The sequence below is a fragment of the Manihot esculenta genome, chromosome 3 (genome assembly GCF_001659605.2).
Source record: "Manihot esculenta cultivar AM560-2 chromosome 3, M.esculenta_v8, whole genome shotgun sequence".
In the NCBI taxonomy this organism is placed as follows: Eukaryota; Viridiplantae; Streptophyta; class Magnoliopsida; order Malpighiales; family Euphorbiaceae; genus Manihot; species Manihot esculenta.
The window spans coordinates 14,470,483-14,491,164 of NC_035163.2; the positions used below are offsets into that span (position 1 = coordinate 14,470,483).

General features: G+C 29.8%; 2 protein-coding genes across 8 annotated transcripts; one reads left to right on the forward strand and one right to left on the reverse strand.

Moving 5' to 3' along the window:
* Positions 1–157: 157 nt before the first annotated feature.
* LOC110611930 (DNA repair protein XRCC2 homolog) lies at positions 158–9,834 on the reverse strand. 7 transcript variants are annotated; one of them, XM_021752503.2, is made up of 11 exons: positions 9,410–9,834; positions 8,517–8,935; positions 8,340–8,440; positions 7,213–7,283; positions 6,599–6,661; positions 3,227–3,364; positions 2,552–2,657; positions 2,112–2,148; positions 1,902–2,002; positions 1,728–1,794; positions 158–422 (listed from the first exon to the last, which is right to left on the reverse strand). In XM_021752503.2, exons 2-10 carry the CDS (start codon positions 8,824–8,826, stop codon positions 1,771–1,773), a joined length of 951 nt encoding a protein of 316 aa, XP_021608195.1. In that variant the 5' UTR covers positions 8,827–8,935; positions 9,410–9,834; the 3' UTR covers positions 158–422; positions 1,728–1,770. The 7 variants fall into 7 exon arrangements, with proteins under 7 accessions (XP_021608195.1, XP_043810563.1, XP_021608201.1 ...); XM_021752505.2 differs by lacking the exon at positions 158–422 and having other exon boundaries at positions 1,116–1,794; positions 8,517–8,885; XM_021752504.2 differs by lacking the exon at positions 158–422 and having other exon boundaries at positions 1,116–1,794; positions 8,517–8,925.
* Positions 9,835–12,814: 2,980 nt separating this feature from the next.
* LOC110610806 (pentatricopeptide repeat-containing protein At2g34400) lies at positions 12,815–17,490 on the forward strand. Its single transcript, XM_021750884.2, has 3 exons — positions 12,815–13,905; positions 14,639–15,998; positions 16,071–17,490. Exons 1-2 carry the CDS (start codon positions 12,887–12,889, stop codon positions 15,576–15,578), a joined length of 1,959 nt encoding a protein of 652 aa, XP_021606576.1. The 5' UTR covers positions 12,815–12,886; the 3' UTR covers positions 15,579–15,998; positions 16,071–17,490.
* Positions 17,491–20,682: the final 3,192 nt, after the last annotated feature.

A 20,682-nucleotide genomic window follows, 5' to 3' on the forward strand; every position in this document is an offset into this window, starting at 1 on the left:
TAATAAATCATTGTAATTATTAATCCCTCAATGCTCATTGTCACAGAGCAAGTGATTCCAATACTAGAATTGCACTTCATTTGGCAGCTGACTTGCAGTGATAATTGGATTGGTATATCATGTCGTAGGAATTGATCTATTTGTAGCAACTTTTAGCTTAAATAAAAAGTTGTATCAATTGAATTAATATTGCCAACAAATTATACACATGCATCATATCCATTATTCCAAAGCAGAAACTAGTTACAACCTTTCAACCGCAGCGAAATGGCAGAAGAAAACCTTAGACACCACTTCATAAGAATACTGCCAGGATAAAGCCAGTGGCAACTCATTAACGAGACTCTAATATCAGATTCTAAACAACAGAAGTTGCTTTGAGGATTTTCTTCTCATATGATAGATTTGCTTACTAGGTTTGCCTGCACAATGAAGGCAATTTAGTCAAAATGTAAACCATGAAACAAGATCCTTATGGTCCTGATAGCCTCCCAAACTTTAAATTCCAGCATCATATGTCCCCTCCAAAGGAATTGGTCAGGGGCTAGAAAAATGTGTCCATATAATCCAGAGAATATACAAAGATGTTGTCATCCAGACCATGCACTTGTGGATATTTTTTTTTAAACATAGCACCTGACCATGAGCAATTATGGACAGGAAAAATGAAAATATACAGCTACGGTAGAATAAATAAGTTTCAAACACTGGGACACAATTTCAGAAGAATCATAACAAATTGAAGCAACAGCACATAGTTCATCTTCCTCGTACTCAACCTCTCAAGTGAATTGAAAAATCTTTAGTACTTAATACACTATCAAAGGTTTTCCCTTTTTTTCTCTAACTCATTAACGGAAATCATTTCATTCTAAATTAGAAACAATAAAATTACAGGTGAGAGCATTGATCCATTTGTAATATGAAAAATAAAAAAATCAAATAAACCAAAATTTATAGCAAACTAAATCAGATCAGGTGAATTTAGAGTTTGGTTAAGTTTGTTGGTTCGAATTCACCTTGAACTCATTTTGGAATCACTTCAGACATAATTTCAGTATATTATCTATTTTTAAATCTTTGAAACCTAATAACAATTGTTTAAAAGAATTTAAAAAAAAAAACTATTCGATTTGGTTCTGCCACATTTTTCTCCAAAAGCTTAACCAAATAGAACATATAAATTAAAAACCAAACCAAACTGAAGGCAAGCAAGCTGATTATCAAGAAAACCAAACTAAAGTTCTAAATTAAATAAGCTTGATCATTTTGGTCACCGCTACATCAAATGCAACGGATAAAGTTAACTACCCAACCTAGGGCATGTATAAGGTGAGAGTAAAACCTGAAACACAGGAATCCCTTGACTGTAATCCTGATTAAACTGTTACAATCTTTACTGTAAATAAATAACAACATCAAATACTGAAAACTGCCCCAAAATAGAGTAATAGACTTGTTAATCATCTGAACTGAAACAGCTCAAAGAGGAATCCTAAATGAACTAATCAAATCCATAGACCCATTGTATTTGCAAAGCCCCATTAAATACGAGGTACAAAACAAGCAGTAGCAAAGCCTATACAATTGAAAATTCAAAATAATAGCTAATGAAAACATGAAGAAGGTATGACAAACAAGATAGTCCATATATGCAAAAAGAGACTCTCTCTCTCTCTCTCTCTCTCTCTCTCTCCCCCCATGATACAATGAACAAATACTCTCACCTGGAATTATGAGTACATTGTTTTACCCTTGCACAGACACACATCATGAAACACAGAAGACACCAACCTGCACAGTGCAAACAATTACAGACATGATTACCATGAAAAATAATAAACTAAGCTCCACTGAAGATTTTACTCATTCCAAAATATGAGCATCATGCATTTTCTTACATCATTCACAATGAAGCTATCCACAAAACTCACTGGTGGCATTAACCATTGAGACAAGTAGACAGACTTATTATGGTTTTTGTCAGTAGAAATATGAACATCTGAAAAACAAATAAAATTGTGTATTACAATTCAAAGAAATATGGCTTTTTTAATATAATCATGATAAAAGAAATTGTTGATATTTTTAGCATAAAGAACAATTCGAACCCGAGGCTTGTATTAGGATTCTGAGTGTGACAAAGGACTGCATCAGAAAGCACATAATTAAAAGCACGAAAAAGGAAACTAAAAAGACAATGCTTGGTAATCTCAGTTGTAAATCAAGAAGTTAGGCTTGAGAAATCAACACATCATCGCATTTAAAATAAACATGATATAAGTATATGGCTAATTTATTTTACTATAATGTGAAACCAACAAATCAGCACATTAGAATCAACAGATGAAATATGGAAAAGTTTTATCATAACCCCAATAAAAGAAATTGTCGATATCTTTAGCATTAAGAAACTTTGGACCCAGCTTGTATGAGTATTCTGAGCATGACAAAAGATTGCATCTAACACAGCAACATTAAAAACACAATCTTTATCAGATAGAGGTAGCAAATAACATTTACAGACAAGCAAAAAGTTAAGGAATATTACCTGCCAGATAGAAGGCATATATTCACGATACATAAATTGGTGTACTTTTTTTGTAACACTTGAAACTGCTGAATTTGGTGAGCATAGCGTTCTAAGGTTCCTGTCCCTAAATAAATTCAACAACTTACAATAGAATACTGAACAGAAAGTACATACTGCCAAATGATAGATAGCACTGAATGAACTAAATAGACTATTCATTCCCGAATTTTTGCTACGATATTTGAAATATAGCATTAAAGGACTGCATACTATGTTGTGGAGAAGAAATTGAACATGATAACAGGAACGAGTAAAAAATTAAGAAAATAAATTAAAAAGATTTTAGGTAATGCTAGAATCTGAGTTAAAAAAATACATAGATCTTCTGATAATGACTTTTGCGCAAACAATTTTTGGTGCATAGAATTCTTTGGACAACTGACCATAAAGAGAGCAAGATTGTCCACAAAGGAGAGATAAAGGAGGTAAAGACGAACAAAGTTTGGCATCATGAGTTGGGCTTTCTATTCCCATAAATAAATGCATTTTTTACAACTGTAGCATGTGCATTTGGAGGCCAACAAAACAAAATACAGGTAGTATATCTCTCTATCTCTCTTTTTCAAGTTATAAACAGAAATATAATGGAAGCATAGAATCATGACTGTCAAACATTTGGTCTCAGGAACTCACCATTTCCCTGCATTTGCTGCATATCTACTGCCCAGAATGGTTGCTTTTGAGGCAATAACAAGCATAGGATGCAACAGAAGAAGCTTTTTGATTTCCTGAACTACAGTTGCATACACATTGTGGAGAGAGAGAGCTTTCCTACATTCCAAAGACATCATGATTGTATCACAGAGTCATTCAAAAGAGTAACACTACACAAACCAAACACAGAATTCAATATAGCAAGCAAGAACTATCAATCAGAGGAGACAGATAGTATTATGTATGTGGCTAATACTTTTTATAGGTACAACTAGTCCACGACTACATGTGGTGTCATCTTGATAACTTATAAGATGTTTTGTTAATTTTGTTAGATTGATGTTAGCTGTTAGAAGTTAATTAAAACATCAGTTCATGATGTATCAGTCAGTTGAGGGATTGTCAAATTACTCTTTCTAATTTTTTGCTCATCAGTGCTATGGTTATGAGATTTGGGGAACAATTCAAAGATCAGATGCAACTCCTTGTTATGATGTTTAATCCAAAAAAATTATTGCAAGCAAATTCTCTAGCCCATTTAAGAAGCAAACATTATATTGCCATCAACTTATCTCAAAGAAAAAACTGGAAACCCACTTCAACACCAATCCCAAAGAACCCTCCATTGCCTAACCCTACCAATGTACCCATATTCAAATGAAAAAGAACCCCATCAACCAAACCTGCCTTAACCAAAAGTACCAGAACCCTAACTGATGCAGAGATGAGCAAAAAAAGGGGTTAAAAGGCTGTTTTTTGCCTGTGATGAGAAATTTGTGTTTGGCACAAATGCAAAAGAAACAATTCCATATAAATACTATTCAAAAATTTTCTGAGGAAGAGGCGGTTATGGTGCATTAGGAATCATGTTCAATGAAGATATAGAAGAAGAATTTCCTCATTAAGTATATGATCTGTGTAATTCATAGCCTAAAAGAGTATCAGATTATTATAATAATTTTTACCTACTAGAAACAAAAGATTACACACTAATTGATGTCGAACCACATAGACCATTCAAAAGGGAAGAGAAACAAACTTAAATTTTCTCTTAACTCTCAGTTGTCAACAACAACAATAATAATATAGGAGCTCCACAAAATATCTAGAAAGATGACAAAGGTACTTATAGTAACTTATATTATAATAACTAATCCTCCTAGTATTAAGATTACGAATTCCAAAATAAAAGAAAGATTAGTAAATCAATCTAATTAGGAACATTAAGCATCCCAAGTGCACAAAGGCGCAAAGGTCACCCAGGCGCAAAGCCCATTTAGCCCTCCTCCACAACAAACAAAAGCCACATCACAGAGACCCGACGATCTAGAAGAAAGAAATTGTTCTGTTCCACAACTAAATTCCCCTACTCCTCAACTTCTCCAGTCCAAATCTTTGTGTGATTTTTTTTTTTCCTTTCCTTCTTCATCTTCTGTCTTCCCCACCTCTAAAATTTTCCTTTCTCTTTTATTCTTCTTTTCCTTCATTCTCTCCCTTCGCTGTGAGAATATGAATTCAGAATTTCAGTTATAATAATTTAATTCTTTCTTTTCTTCCATGTTAGCTAAGCTGATTCCTTTTTCCAATTCATGATTGTTGAGCTTATCACTATTTTTCCCGAAGGCTATATTTTCTGCTCTAATGTTTACTTCATAGTTCATAACCATCCTTATCTAGCTTGCTAGACCCAATTGGAGCTGCCATATGTTGTTAGTGGCATGCCTATTTTGCATAAGCTTTTTAGAATCTTATTTCGCATGTTCAAGATAAATGTAAATCATATTTATGTTGAATTTATAATGAGTAATAGTGAGTTTATAGAATTCAAGTCAAATTATTTTAAGTTATGTTTAATAAGGTATTATTTAAATTAAATATAAGTGAAAATTAAAATTATAATGCAATAGAAAATTAAAACTATAGTTTTAATATTATGTTTGATTGAAAAATAAAATGATTATAATGCATTTCAATGATAATTAATGAATAACTGCAATTTAGAGCATTTCAGAGAAGAAGCAAACAAATTAATGAGCAATTATTCAACTCAAATCTACAGCTAGCAATGCTCATCATTTATTATCAAAATAAACATCACTGGAGAAATTAATGCAAGTATGTACCTAACTCCATTTTTCCAATTCAGATGTAAAATGCCCTCAACTACAAAAATTATTATATTCAAAGTATTTTGAAGAACGTAAGCCCCCTTCCCCCCAAATATTAAATTTTTTATTTTTTATTTTTGCTTTTATTATACCTTCATTGATTAGAAAAAGCAAACACACCTATACAGAAATCTAATAAATTTAGTGGTAGAAGAAGTGAGCAAGAAAAAATGGGAGCTCTAAAATGACAGAGGAAAGTGATCTCAAACAAGGCTACATAATGAAAAAGATTCATATAGATGACCTCTACTAGTTTGAAATAGGTGATCAGTTGCCATTCTTGTTGTTGTTGTGTTGTATCTTTACTGGTAAAACTGTTTTTTCTACAAACCCAGATTGCATAGCCACAGAACCTAAAACCACGAAGCCCCAAAGCCATAAACACCTATGAAGCCAAAGTTGATGATGACATTGTGAAATAGATAAGTCTAGATTTGCGAACACGTTACAGAAGAAGTCATGCACATTGAATCGCTGTTAGATCGCACTCCTCCCCACTCAATGAAATTGAGTACTTACCTACACGTTTCTTGTTGCTCTGTGAAAGAGCATCTACTGCATTCCTCACCATAGCTCAGAAAATCAGTGAGCTTGTGGGTTTGTTCCAACTCTAAAGAAGACAAAGAGATGATGACGAAGAAGAAGAAGAAGAAGGAGGAGGAGGAGAGAGGGGGTCGTGGGTCTAGGGTGGGAGGACAAGAAAGGATAGAAGAGAACAGAGAGTATGAGTTGTGTTTATATAGGGCCTCTCAAAACAATGTAGTATAAGGGGTTTGGCTCAGTTCCGTATTTTTTATTTTTTAGTAAGATTAATTTAATCAAACCAAACCAAAAAACTGAAATTACTAAAACTATATAACTGAATTACACCGATCAGACCGGAAGACTGAATTGAAAAACCAAACTGGATCAGTTTGGTTCGGTTGTCTGATTTAAGAAAATTTGCTCAGCCCTAGGCGTGTCCAACTTCATAGAAGTGTATTACACACTTATTTCATGTCGTATCCCGTGTCATGACATTTCATATCAACACAAGTGTGGCATGGCAATTCAACGAATCCGAGTATCAAAGTCAGAGATAGGATCCCAATTTTTAGGATAATTTGAACTTTCCTTCAAATTCAAGAAAAATATAGGATTGAATGTTAGGCATTTTATTCACAACCAAATAATATAGTCACACCTGTTATCAAACCCAAGGCGGAGTGATGTTGAAGCTCGATCTATCCAATGAAAAGCTCCAATACTGAAAGGAATAGATAGAAAAGTACATCAAATGAAAGTCTTAACTTTTTATAGAACATGTATCCATCAAATGTATACAATAAACTCTTAGTAAAAAAGTGCAGCCACTGACAAAATTTAAATGTTTCAAGCACATGCACCTCTATGAACCTTTTATATCCATAACATTATTGAACTAGCACAAATTATAAACAAAGAAATTCATCTTTTTATCTTTTCTTTATTTGCTTTCAACTTGATTGATTACAGTTTTTGCTATTTGATTGCATACAAAAACAATTGAACCATCAACCGACTATCATTCAAGACTAAAGAAGTAAATATACTTGATTTTTGTCCTCATTTTTCCAAACACATGATTTGTCATAAATTAGAAACAAAAAATAATGTCACTAGAGATACTTGATAACATATGCATAAGAGCAAAATAACCATATATTGATGTCAAACTTGAACAGTTACAATATCAACTAAACCAAAATGACAAACAAATAAAGAGTAGGAAAATCTGAGAATTTTTTTACGTGATGAAATAAGAAAAAAAAAGAACACCTGTCAATCATCAAGAAATTAACACTAATTCCTTGAGCTTGCCTTTCCTTTTGAAGCTTGTAATGCAACGTCTGTAAACCATATAGTAAGAGATCAAGAACACAAATCTTGTTAAATCTACATTAACACTATATAAATCAATCATAATATGCAAACAACAATACAATACCAACATAATTTGAAGAGGCAGACAAAAATGCAAGTTCTGTTAAATTTGACTATATTATTGGAAATTACATCGACTTCTTGTTACCTCTATTGCAAAACATACTGAAAAATTTTACAGAAAGTCAAACTAGCCATATTTTACATAGAAACCAGTTTTTAGCATGAAGAATGAGGTAGGGGGATACAACAAGCTTCAACCTAGTTCCTGTTTATCCAATTCAAATAAAGTGTATGAAATCAGCTCATTAGCTTGTGAGCCAAAAAGTTATATACTGCAACTGAATAAAAAATATATATAAACATATTCACTTATTGTAAGCATATTTATACTGAAAATAAAGGAGTCCATGTTTCAAGATAAAAGTGTCTCCAAAGCAACAAAATAATTACAGAATTAGAGCCCAATTCCAACCGGATAAATCAACTATCTGAGCCAAATAACCCAAGATTTCTTAAATTCCATAATGGATCCAACTCAACCATGCTAGGTCAATTGAATCTAACCGAAGCACTAAAGTAATGATGTAATCAACTAAAGCTACTCCAGCTTGAAGCTCATAAAATATACAAATTCAACTGGTCTAGTTGAGTAGCCAAGCCATTTGTGTACCATGTGGGACATATCCTATCATAAATTAGCCAAATCAAGAGACCCAGATTCTAAACCATTTACTGTTGCCGCTAATTAGTTTAAAAAAGCTGCCAATTGGTGAGAAAATATAGTAATCACTTGCACAAACAAAAGCTCATTTTGTTGGAGACCCTATGCAACATTGGTATAATCTTCAAATGGCATGTAATAATCCATTTTAAGTTTTTTTTTTTAATATTATTTCACATTTAATAAGATGGTTTTATTTTGACAAGTCCATTAGAATTGACAGAAATCAGAAAATGTACAATTAGTAGGCTACTTGTCAGCCATCTTCTACATCAACAACATATGTAAAACAAAGTACCTTGAGAGTGGCAAGAAATTCAAGAGTATCATAACAACGGATATAGAGAAATCGCTTCATGCATTCTAAAAATAATTCCTCGTCGTCATTTGATTTATTCTCTGGATTACAATTGACAGAAATCAGAAAATGAACAATTTGAAGAAGAACAAAAAGTGAAGCAAGATAAGAGCTTACCATTTGCTTGGAAAATTCGATTGCGGAGCATTTGGGATAGGCGTAAGATGTCAAAACGACAATCCAAATCAATGAACAATACTAAGTGACCCAGTCCTCCACAATGTTTAGGAAGAATGCAATCAATTGCAGCCTGCATGAGGATGTGGGTTTTGGCACAAGGAGAAGGGCCCACGAGCTCCACTACATTACCCACGCGAAGTGGAAATTTTTGAAAAGGAGGAAGATGCAAATAGGGGCGCTCTGTAAGAACCCTAGACAGCATCTCTCTGCCGCTCTCATCTCCATCAATCCAACCTCTAACTCCCATTGTCAATGAGTGCGATATGTTTTTTTCCTCATTTTTTCAAATTCCAGGTGCCACAACACCTTTAATAGCGGGAAAGGGGCCAAACCCACAATTAAGTTTCTGTTTCAACCTTCAAGGGAAAGAGAATAGATAATACAAAATAATAATACATTTTTCAAGCAGCGCATTTTATAGAGGTGGGATCGTTGGGGTTAGCTGTGGGAGAAGGCATGAACTCTCCACATCCATCTAAAGCATGACCAACTCATAAAATGCATCATTGGCATTTTCCCTGACCAGTGATACTGAATTGAGCACAACAATTGCACAAAGACACTGTCCTGTAAAACATACATCTTTCTAAATCATTTAATCATCTGAGTGGAAACACACTGTCCATCTCATTTCCATTCCTATTGCCTGACTTATTATAGTCACAATTTAAACTCAATCTATAATTTCTTCGCCTCTTTGAGTAGAAAGGATTCTCAAATTTAAGAGCAGAGAGGGCAAAACCCTACAATTCTACATTGCTTGATTTCTTAAAAAACCTAAAATCCTATTTAACAATTCAATAGAGAAATTGAGAAAGAGAGACACTGACCATGGAGGGAGTTAATTCTGGTGGAGAGGATGCTAGAGAGACACTGACCACTAAGAGGTTAAGAAATGCAGTCCAAGCTCAGCCAATTTCTCGAAGCTGCCCCACCTCTCGACGATGCCTATGCTTGCCTGGTCTATGCATCCACACAATAAGGAAATCGGCAAAAGGGTTGTATAGCAATTTGAGGAAACAGGAAGAGGAGATGCTATAGGGCTTCAAATGGTGGAGGCATGGTGAGATCTGCTGGAGGTGACATCAAGAGGTGGGGGCGTTTGGAGATGGGTGAAGCTACAAATCTGGTTTGAGGAAGAAGAAACTGATGGCTTGTGGAGGGTGGTTTAGGTGCTGCAACAGAGAAATTGGGTACGAAGATGAGGGTTGCCCAGAAAAGTGGACGGAACTATCTTGGTGTTAACGGTTCAATTGTGTACCGGTAGTTTAATATATTTTTTAAAATTGAGTGACTCAGATTTATAAATACTAATAATATTTAAAAATTAAATAATAATTTTTTTAATAATAATAAAAGAGATTTATTATTTAGGTTTTAGATATTATATTATTAATATTTTTTTATTTTTAAAATTTTGTTAAAATATTTTTATTTTTTTATTAATAAAATAATTATTTTATTTTTTAAAAAAAATAAATAAAAAATAAGAGATAAAATTTTCAAAATTTTATTTTATTTTTAATAAATTTCTTATTTTTACTTATTAGATATTGTTATTATTAATAAGTCCGTACTTATATTTTTAAAAATTTATTAAAATATATTCATATTTTTCTCTGTTAATAAAATAATTTTTCTTTAATTTAATTTTTTATTATATTTTTAACTGTGTAAATAGATAGAATTTGATAAATTGAATATTTTATTAATGTAGAGAAAAGATGAAAATATTTTAATAGATTTTTCAAAATTAAGAGATTAATTTATTATTAATAATAATATTTAGAGATTAAATAATAAATTTTTCTAATATTAATAATAATTTAATTTAAGCTCTAATAATTAAAATATATAAATTTAGAAAAATTTATTATTTAGTCTTTATAATATGAAAAAATTATTAGTTATTTTTTAATTTTAAAAAATATATTAAAATTTTTATGAGATTATTTTTTTATTAATTTTAATCGTTAAATATTTTATTATTTAGTTTATACAGTATGAAAAAATTATTAATGGAGGATTCAATTTTATAAAAAATATTTATTAATTATTTTAGATTTTTTATAATAATTAAAGGTTAAAATTAATAAAGGAATATAATTAGTAGAATTTTAGAAATATTTTAATATATTTTTTAAAATTAATAGATTAGCTAATAAGTTTTCTAATATTATAAGGATAATATCTGGCTAAATTTCGGTGTCGAAATTCTAATTTTTTCAATCAAATTTTCATTAAAAATTGAAATCTCGAAACCAAAAATTTTAGAAGAATAAAAAGAGTTTTTTTTATTATAAAATGAATTTTAAGCATTCTAATTTTGGACCGTTGAACCTCTTAGATTTAGTCGCTGCTGAATGTTAATTAGTAGATGCATTTATAAATGAAGCTTGAAAGGGAGAGAATTTTTTTCCATTTTCAATGGAGGTGTGTCTCCTACCCCTCTTCTTCACAAATTAATTTTTTAAAAAATTTTTTTATAAATTTTTACTTTTTTTTTGAAAAATCAAATTTGGAGATTGAGTTCTATCTTTTGAAACCCTTCAAAATTCATCTTATCCTCTTCACCAAATTCTTAATTGTTATGATAATTGATTCTCCAATAGATAAATTAAAATCCTTATCTCTTGAGTTTTTTAAAAAAATCATAAATTTTTTTAAGGATTTAGTTTGAATGTAAAAACTTTTAAACGCTGAACTTAGAATACTCGTGGTTTCTTTTTTTATTTTTTGCGATTCTAGTCATGTTTTTAAATAAATTTATAGACTTATATATTGATTTGATTGCGTTTTGGGGGCTGAATTACAAAAACGTATAATTGATTTAGCATGAAGTTGGAGGCTGAATTGCAGAATTATAATAATTTGGCATGAAGTCAAAATCTAGATTCGGCCGGCTAACTGCACTTGAAACTATTATGATTCTTAAAATTTAATAAAATTTATAACTTAATTTATATTTTTTAAATAATAAATAATTTAATTTTTAAACAATATATAGACGTAACTTTATTCTTTAAATTTATTAATTTTTAATGTATATTAAAATATTTTATTACAGTTTTATATTAAATATTTTTTAAATTTTAGTAAAATAACAAATTATTTTTATAGAATTACATAATTTTTTAAAATATGTTACAACCGATAGATATATAAAATAAAAAATAAAAAATAAATACTTAAATTAAATTATTTATATTAACATGATAAAAAAATATTTAATATAATAACACTAAAAAGTATGAAATAATTTATTTTTAAAATTTTATTTTATTAACAGAATAATTATTTCATTAAAATTTATTGTTGGACAATAGTTCCTATATTAAAAAATTTTTTATATTAAAATATTTTATTATAGTTTTATATTAAATATTTTTTTTAATTTTATTAAAATAATAATTTATTTTTATAGAATTACATAATTTTTTAAAATATATTACAATTGGTATATATATAAAATAAAACAATAAAATACAAATATTTAAATTAAATTATTTCTATTAACATAATAGAAAAATATTTAATATAATAATATTAGAAAATATGAAATAGTTTAATTTTTAAAATTTTATTCCAGAATAATCATTTCATTAAAATTTATTATTGAATTATAGTCTCTATATTAAAAAAATTATATAAATTTTATAAACGTAATTTGTTACTTTAATCGAGTTAAAAAAATATTTAATATAAAATTATAATAAAATATTTTATATAAATTGAAAATAATAAATTTAAAAATTAAGAGTTTGAGTATAAAGAAAACATTATAAATATATTGATATAAATTAAAAATTAAAAAGTTTAATGTTTAAAAATTTAGATGTATATTGAAAATGAAGAAAATTGGACTTAAACATTCAAAGTTTACTTAGCTTTTTTTATGAATAACAATAAATTTTAAAAAATAAATATTTTATTAATAAAATAAAAATTTAAAATTAAATTATTTATTATTTGAAAAGTATAAATTAAATTATAAATTTTATTAAATTTTAAAGATTTTACATTATACTTTTTAATAATAATAATAATAAATAATATAATAATAATAAGCATTAATTTCAATTTTTTAATTTTTTTTATTTTAAGTGAGGCGCTTATAAAGTGCGGTTTTTTTTTTATTTTTAAATTTTACTAGTGTATAAATTTTATCAATTTTTTTATTTTTACTATAATCTGGAAAATAATTTTTTCCAGAACGGATTTGGAAATTCATTGTTTTTAAAACCTTATTAATCAAAAAGCCCCGTCCCTCCCTCTCCATTGTTCAAATTGGAGCAATTGCTGGGCAAATGTCCACAGCTTATTCAGTACCTAGCTTGGTAACATCTTCTCTATACAAAACCAATGGAATTGTTTTCCATGAGATTGTAGTACAGATACTACAATTATTTTCATCAAGTCTATTTTCTGAAATGCTCAAGACAAAACCTTCATCAAGTCTATTTTCCCGCTACCTTGCTTTTGCAGAACCAAATGTTCTCCACCATTCTCTAACAGAAAAACTCTTATATCTATTGAAGCAATGCCTATCTATGAAGTCACTACTACAAATCCACACCCAAATGATCATAAATTCAATACCCAAACCCAACTTCCTACTCTCCAAAATTATTGAATTCAAAGACTTCAACTATGCCTCTCTTCTCTTTGCTCAAATACCCTATCCCAATGATTACGCCTTCAATATCATGATCCGAGGCTTAACTACCATATGGAAAAACCACTCTCTTAGTATTCAATTATATTATCAGATGAAGCTTTTAGGCCTTAAACCGAACAATTTCACTTATCCTTTTGTGTTCATATCATGTGCGAATCTTTTAGCACTGAAACATGGCCAGATAGCCCATTCTATGGTGTTTAAGGTTGGTTTGGATAATGATGGTCACGTGAATCATTCTTTGATAACAATGTATTCAAAGTGTAGTGAATTGGGGTATGCATGGAAGGTGTTTGATGAAATTTGTGACAAAGATTTGGTGTCTTGGAATTCGATGATTTCAGGGTACTCGAGGATGGGTTTTGCACAAGAGGCAGTGAGGTTGTTTATGGAAATGAGAAAGCAAGGACTCGAGCCTGATGAGATGACGTTGGTGAGTGTTCTTGGGGCATGTGGAGACGTGGGGAATTTGGGTTTGGGGAAGTGGGTGGAGGAGCTTGTTGCTGCGAAGAAGATAGCGTTGAACTCATATGTGGGGTCTGCTTTGATTGACATGTATGGGAAGTGCGGAGATTTGATCTCGGCGAGGAGAGTCTTTGATGCCATGGAAAAGAAAGATGTTATCACTTGGAACGCCATGATCACAGGGTAATTAGCTTTTTTTCATGCCTTTTAAGCTTGTTGATGGCTCATGTTGGGACTTAAGGAAAAAGGGGGAGGGGGTAGGGCGCTGCTTTTTGGACAAAAACTCCAAATATTTGCATTAATCTCTGATTTTATCCATATATATGAATTTTGGACCAATCATCTAAAATTTTCAATAAATTCAGATTCAATTTGGGGAGAATTTGATATTTTCATGATGATTTTGTGATATGAGATTCAAATGTTCTTTGTTAAGCATTTTTAACCACATGGCTCAAGTTTGATGTTGCCAACTGGTCTATCAATTTTAGATTTTTATAAAACTTCTTCAAAGTTGATTGGTTTAGATAATTGGTCTACAATGGAAACATTGGATAAAATTACAAGTTGTGGCGAAAATTTGAATTTCTTGTCCAATTGCCAAAAGAATATATTTCATGTTGTTCTTATTGGCTCTAACAATAGTGATAAACTTGGCAATTGATCCATCATACTTGCAGATTTAATTGACCAATTGGCAAATTGCACCTAGTGTACTATGCATTTATTGTTAAATTGATCCTTAGTAGTAACCATCTATTTGAGTTACTGTAATATTTTGACAAGGGAAAAAAGCCATGCCCTTACAGTTCTAGGTACATACAAATAAAGGAAAGTAGTTAATGCACTTTGACTTGGCTTCATAATTGGATGCTTTGACCATGTATTAATATGTTTCTTTATTAGCACATCACAGATATTCACAGAATGGAGCATCAGATGGAGCAATTACACTTTTCAATTACATGAGAGAGTTAGGTATTAAACCAGATAAAGTCACACTGATTGTTGTGCTCTCTGCATGTGCTTCAATTGGAGCCCTTGATTTGGGAAAATGGATCGAGACATATGCATCACAGAGAGGTTTACAATATGATGTCTATGTTGCCAGTGCATTAATTGATTTCTATGCAAAGTGTGGAAGCTTGGACAATGCACTAAGAGTTTTTGAAGATATGCCCCATAGAAATGAGGTTTCTTGGAATGCCATGATTTCTGCTCTTGCTTTTCATGGGAAAGCTCATGAAGCTTTATCTTTGTTCAGACACATGATAAATGTTGGCACTGCCCAGCCAAATGACATCACATTCGTAGGAGTACTTTCTGCTTGTGTGCATGCTGGATTGGTTGATGAGGGTCGTCAACTGTTTGATTCAATGAACTCATCATTTGGATTGGTGCCAAAAATTGAGCATTATTCTTGTATGGTTGATCTTTTGGCACGAGCAGGGCATCTGTACGAAGCTTGGGACTTCATTGAGAGGATGCCTAGAAAACCAGATGAAATCATGCTTGGGGCATTGCTTGGTGCCTGTCAAAAGCGTAGAAATGTAGAGGTTGGTGAACGGGTTATTAAACTGCTTTTAGAGATAGAGCCATCAAATTCTGGAAACTACATTATCTCATCAAAGATATATGCAAATTTGAGAAGGTGGAATGACTCGGCCAAAATGAGGGTGTTGATGAGACGGCAAGGCGTCACTAAGACTCCTGGTTGTAGCTGGATTGAAATTGGAGGACAAGTTCATGAATTTCATGCAGGCGATGATTTAGATCACCATTCAATAGAAATATATGGATTGCTGAATGAGGAAATGAAGAGGGAAGGCTACAGTCCAAAGGTTGACTGCACATAGGGATTGACAAGTCAAGAACTTTACATCCGCAACCACTAAAACAGTGTGCTTGGGTTTATTATCCTTAAGTAGGTCAATCAGACCTTTTCTTTTAAAATTTATTTTCTGTTTCGATTAAAAGCTCAAAAGAGGAGCGTAACCATGCGAATCATACAATTAGCAGATTAGCTACTTTTCTTACCGTTGCATATTTGGTGGGGATTAAGCAGAAATATAGTATACTAGAGGAATACTTTTTGGGTACTTCTGAGAGCACCAGTTCGTGCTAAGATAATCCAGAACTGAACAGTTTCATTGTATGGTGCTTGATTCCACTAGCAGATTTCTAGGTACAAATTCTGAAAGATTAGACTTGAGCAATTTTGGCCTTTTCACCTTGGTGTCATCTTTGGTGAAAAACAAGCTGGAGAGGTGCATCTGGTAATGCTTATTTGCTTGTTTAGCTTAATCATTTTACTGATTTTCAGTGTTTAATTCTTTTCCTGTTTGCAGGTATGGACCTAAATAGAGTTTCCAAACTAAGGAGGCAGAAGAAAAGCAACAAATACCCTCATACTTCATCAGCACCACTAAATGCGAGTAATGACATGGCCCAGAGCACCTCACTTGAAAAGCATCTAGTGCTTGACCAGCCCACACTTTTCTAACAACTACATTGCAGAAGTTCTGCAATGTGTTTGGAAACTCAGAAAAAGGAGAAAAGAGGCTTCTTGATGATAAACCGCTGGAAATTTTGTTATGTCAGGTAACTAACGTTTTAACTGCTATCTTGTAACTGACCTTTCCCCTTATTTACTATTTTCTATGAATCAGAAGTACACTCTCTTAGTTTCTTGAAAAAGTAAATTTAAGAAAATGATATCTTGTATTTTCACAATTACAACGAAATTTGAGGGCATTTTTTATTTTTTCATAATTGAGATTATTTTGTAGGGTAAGAAAATAATATCTTGTATTTTCAACACGATAAAGAAATTTGAGACATTTTTTTCCATAATTGAGACTATTGTTTAGGGTTTACATGTTATGCACCCCCTTTCCAAAATTAGCCTAATTATTGAATTCCATAATTGTCAAAATTAAAAATTTTAAGTGAAATGTAAAAGAAAAAAGCATATAAAGCTTTGGATTTTGTTATCAATGCCTTCAGGATTTTAGCATATTATATTTAAACAACAACAGAAAAGTATAATATATATATTTTCACTCACTAATTGTTGAATCTGCATGTTGATTCTTTGGCCAAAAAAATTTGCATGTTGATTTGCCAAAGATTGAAATTATTTATTTAAATGGATTTTCAGGTAATATGCCTGAAATTTCTAAGCCTTGAATATTAAGAGATTACGAATTTGATGTCTAATAAAACTAAGTGGCAAATATTACATCCTAACTAGTTTGGGATTAAGGTTTAGTTGTTGTGGGGTCAGAAATTTGAAGACTTATGTCCAAACAAGGCAAAGATTTTCTGAGCTAGTAGTCGAGTACTTGAAAATTTCAAGAGAGCTCAGGGAGAAGACGATTTTGTTAATCTCAGTGCCGAGCTCTTGATGAAATGCTTCTATTTTTCTGGGTTTTCAAAGTTGGGAATGAATGGCCACACAACTTGAAGTAAATTTTACATTAAGAAGAAGAAGAAAAATGGGTTCCTTTGGCAGAGTGTGTCAGGGATCCATCCTAGTAGAGAAGTTAGTTTCTCCAATAGTGATTAATGGTTAAACCAACTATAGAGGAATGGGGATATTGAATGGTGCTCTTTATCTCCTCAATTTCTTGAGGATGTTATCGAGTTTAATTTGCTTTTGGAATTGAAATCATATTTCTTATTTTTAAAAAAAAATTAAACAATTTATCTTTTGAAATATGAAAATTTAAAATATTAATAATGATTAAATTTATGTCATGTGTTAGTACTGTTCACGGCATTTTAAAAAAAAAACCTTTAAAGTGATTTGCATTAAAGCCCAAAAAATTGGGTCAAGAGTACAACACCCACAAAGGAGAGGACAGCTACACAGCAAAATCCAGCCCAACTAGCCCAAGAAGCCCACAATAACCTTCCTAGCATTCTCTGGAAGCAGCTCCCTTCCACAGCTCCAGCACCCTCGATCGACAACCGATGGGCAAACCAAACAAGAGCTCCACAACCAAAGGCACCATACACAGAAGCTTATCATAGATATAGAGAAGCAAGAAAAAATTGCAATAGAGGCAAAGAAAACAAACATACACGCGGCACCTAAAGACTTTAAAAATTCAAAATTACTGACAATCGAAAAAACAACCAGCAATTATGATAGTTTCATTTTATAATAATAATGGAGAGACTAATACGAAACGATTCTTTGATGCTTTGTTCATTAACTATAAATCACAACAATCTCCATTATATAAGCAAATAAAAATATAGATTTCACTGACACAAATTCAAATTAGATTCCAACGGACATCTCAACAAAAAACTGAATATACAAAAATCATATACTTCCGAACAAGAAAGAGATCTCAAGGTGAAAACCTCCTCTTCACCAAAATGAGATCCAACCCTTTTATACTTTCTTTAGACTTTCTCTCTCTTCGCATTCTCTCTTTCTTTTGATCACTTAGAAGAATATTAATAGAATTACTCTCCGCTCTATTAATTGAAAAATATTTTACTTTTTCGATTCTATAATTTTTATTTATTTTATTTATATTAATTAAAATATTTTCTTTTAATTTTTTAATTATATATCTTTTAAATATATTAAATTTTATTAAATATTAAGAGATATTTTAGATATTTATTTAAAAAATAATAATTAATGAAAAATTATTTTAAAAATAAAACAATATTAAATAAAATTATAATAGTTAATTTATATGTTAATCATACCATAAAAAATAATAATAATTTAAAAAAATAAATAAAAATTATAAAATTGAGAGAATATTTAATTAATTATTAATTATTACTCTTTCATTAATAAAAATATATAACATTTAATAATCACTCGTAAATGTCTGTTTCATTATGTCGCTTACTTGCTAATCTATTTTTCTGTGGATGACAGTTTGCCGTTTGGGAGAGCAAATGTTGAGGAGGCTAAGTGGTTTATCAAAGATCCGGTGGCGGAGGGAATTTTTTTAAATACGGTCTATTTTGAAATTTTTTTTAAAGGGTCTTTTAAAATTTTAAAAAGTTTAGGGTCTCTCTAAACCTTTTTTTCAAAATTAATGCGCTTTAAGTTTTTTTTTAACTCTTGATTTTTAATAATTAAATTAAGTTTTATTATTTTTATAATAATAATGCTTATTATATTAAGCCATTGGCTTCATAACTCACCCTAAATTAAACTTACATTTTAATTTTATAACACTTTTATCAAAGTTTATATTCTATTAAATGTATTCTAACTATAAATTTCAATTTAATGCTTATATTTTTAATAAATTAATAAGAAAATATCAATTTTAGTGCATATTCTACCTTATTTAATTATTATGATATTTTATTAAATTTAATGAGCTAATAAAAAATTATTTGGGTATATAGTTTTTCTAATTTTTTTTAAATATCAAAAATAAAGCAAGTGAAAAAAATAGTTAATTTTTAATGTAAAAATACAAATGTTATCAATTATTTTAATTGTATTCTTCAATTTTTTTTTAATAAGCTTCAATCATTTTTCAATTTAGACTTATAGTACAAAAAAAAATACAATAATAAACTAATATAAAAGATTTTTAGTATTCCTTTATATTAATGAAATTAAAAAATCTAAATTCTCTATGAATTTCTACGCTTAATATAATAACTCAACCGAATGGTCCTACATTTAGGACAATTTTTTTTCCTAGTTTATTATAAATTACAGTTTTGATAGAAACTATAATAAAATTTTAAGTAAAATTCAACTAGACCAAAGAATGAAATTTAATGGTTGTTGTTATGGGTTTAGCCCACTATTAACTATATCAAAATTAAATTAGGAGATATTGAGTTTAATTTTCATTAGAGTATTCGTTGGATTTGATTTTGAATAAATAGATAATTAAAATTTTAGTAAAAATCGAATCGAATCGATTTTAAATAAAAATCAAATCGAATTAATTTAATTTAATTTAATTTAATAAATTTTTTATTTTTTTATATTTTATTTTTAATATTTTAAAATTAATTAAAATATTTCAATTTTAATTATGATCTAATCTCTTTATGTTATAAAAATAATATACTATTATCACTAATAAATTCGATTTAATTTTTTTAATTTTTTTTTAATTAAAATTAAATTAAACTAAAATAATAAAAAATTTTAAAATTAAAAATCAAATCGAATAAATAAAAAATCAAATCGAATTTCTTTAATTCGATCCACTTTTTAAATTTAAATCAAATATGGTTGAACTACTATCCACTACTCTTAATAAACAAAATCTATCCCTTCTTTTCAATAATGTGTTTTTTTTTTTCAATTCTTTTCTCCAACATTTATTAATATTCAATTATATGATTATTTACTTAGTTCATGAAAAGATGAATTATACGATTCTAATAACAAAATTCGATAAATTATAATAAACATAAAATTTTATTCATAATGGCGGTTGGTAGAAATCAATATTAAGATATTAATATTTAAATTATTTATAGGGTTTTCATAAGAGTTGTAGTGGAAGAAGAACTCATATCACATGGTTGGTAAGGTAAGTTCATATGGGAGTGAACTAAAGTTATCATTTTTATTGTCTTCATTAACGGATTAAGTATGAGATTCAAGTTTGGATAAATCACTCATTACTCACAACTTTACTCGAATATTTGAAAAATAAAAACTCATATTAGACTATTATATTCACAAAGTTTTGAACAGCAATAAATATTCTTGATCATATGCAAATCCCATTACTCAAATTTAATTGATTTATAGTATAACTATTCAAATCTATTTACTTGTGAGGTTCATTGAGCCAAAACATTTGATAAGGATGTAAGCAAACTTTTCAATATCTGCTAGGGTTTAAAAAGACATATTTGCTAATTTTTTTTAATCCACTGAATTTATTATTCATAATTTCAAAAAATTAATATCTAAAATTAGAATTAATCTGAGAAATTTGC

What these genes read in the sequence shown, in the direction of transcription:
- LOC110611930 (XM_021752503.2), bottom strand. Translation starts at nt 8,826, where the DNA reads ATGGGAGTTAGAGGTTGGATTGATGGAGATGAGAGCGGCAGAGAGATG. An exon ending in GCAGCAAATGCAGGGAAATG is followed by an intron (nt 2,658 to 3,226) that starts GTGAGTTCCTGA and finishes GAATTTATTTAG; the next exon opens with GGACAGGAACCTTAGAACGC. An exon ending in ATAGCTTCATTGTGAATGAT is followed by an intron (nt 1,795 to 1,901) that starts GTAAGAAAATGC and finishes TGCACTGTGCAG; the next exon opens with GTTGGTGTCTTCTGTGTTTC.
- LOC110610806 (XM_021750884.2), top strand. Translation starts at nt 12,887, where the DNA reads ATGTCCACAGCTTATTCAGTACCTAGCTTGGTAACATCTTCTCTATAC. An exon ending in TGGAACGCCATGATCACAGG is followed by an intron (nt 13,906 to 14,638) that starts GTAATTAGCTTT and finishes AGCACATCACAG; the next exon opens with ATATTCACAGAATGGAGCAT.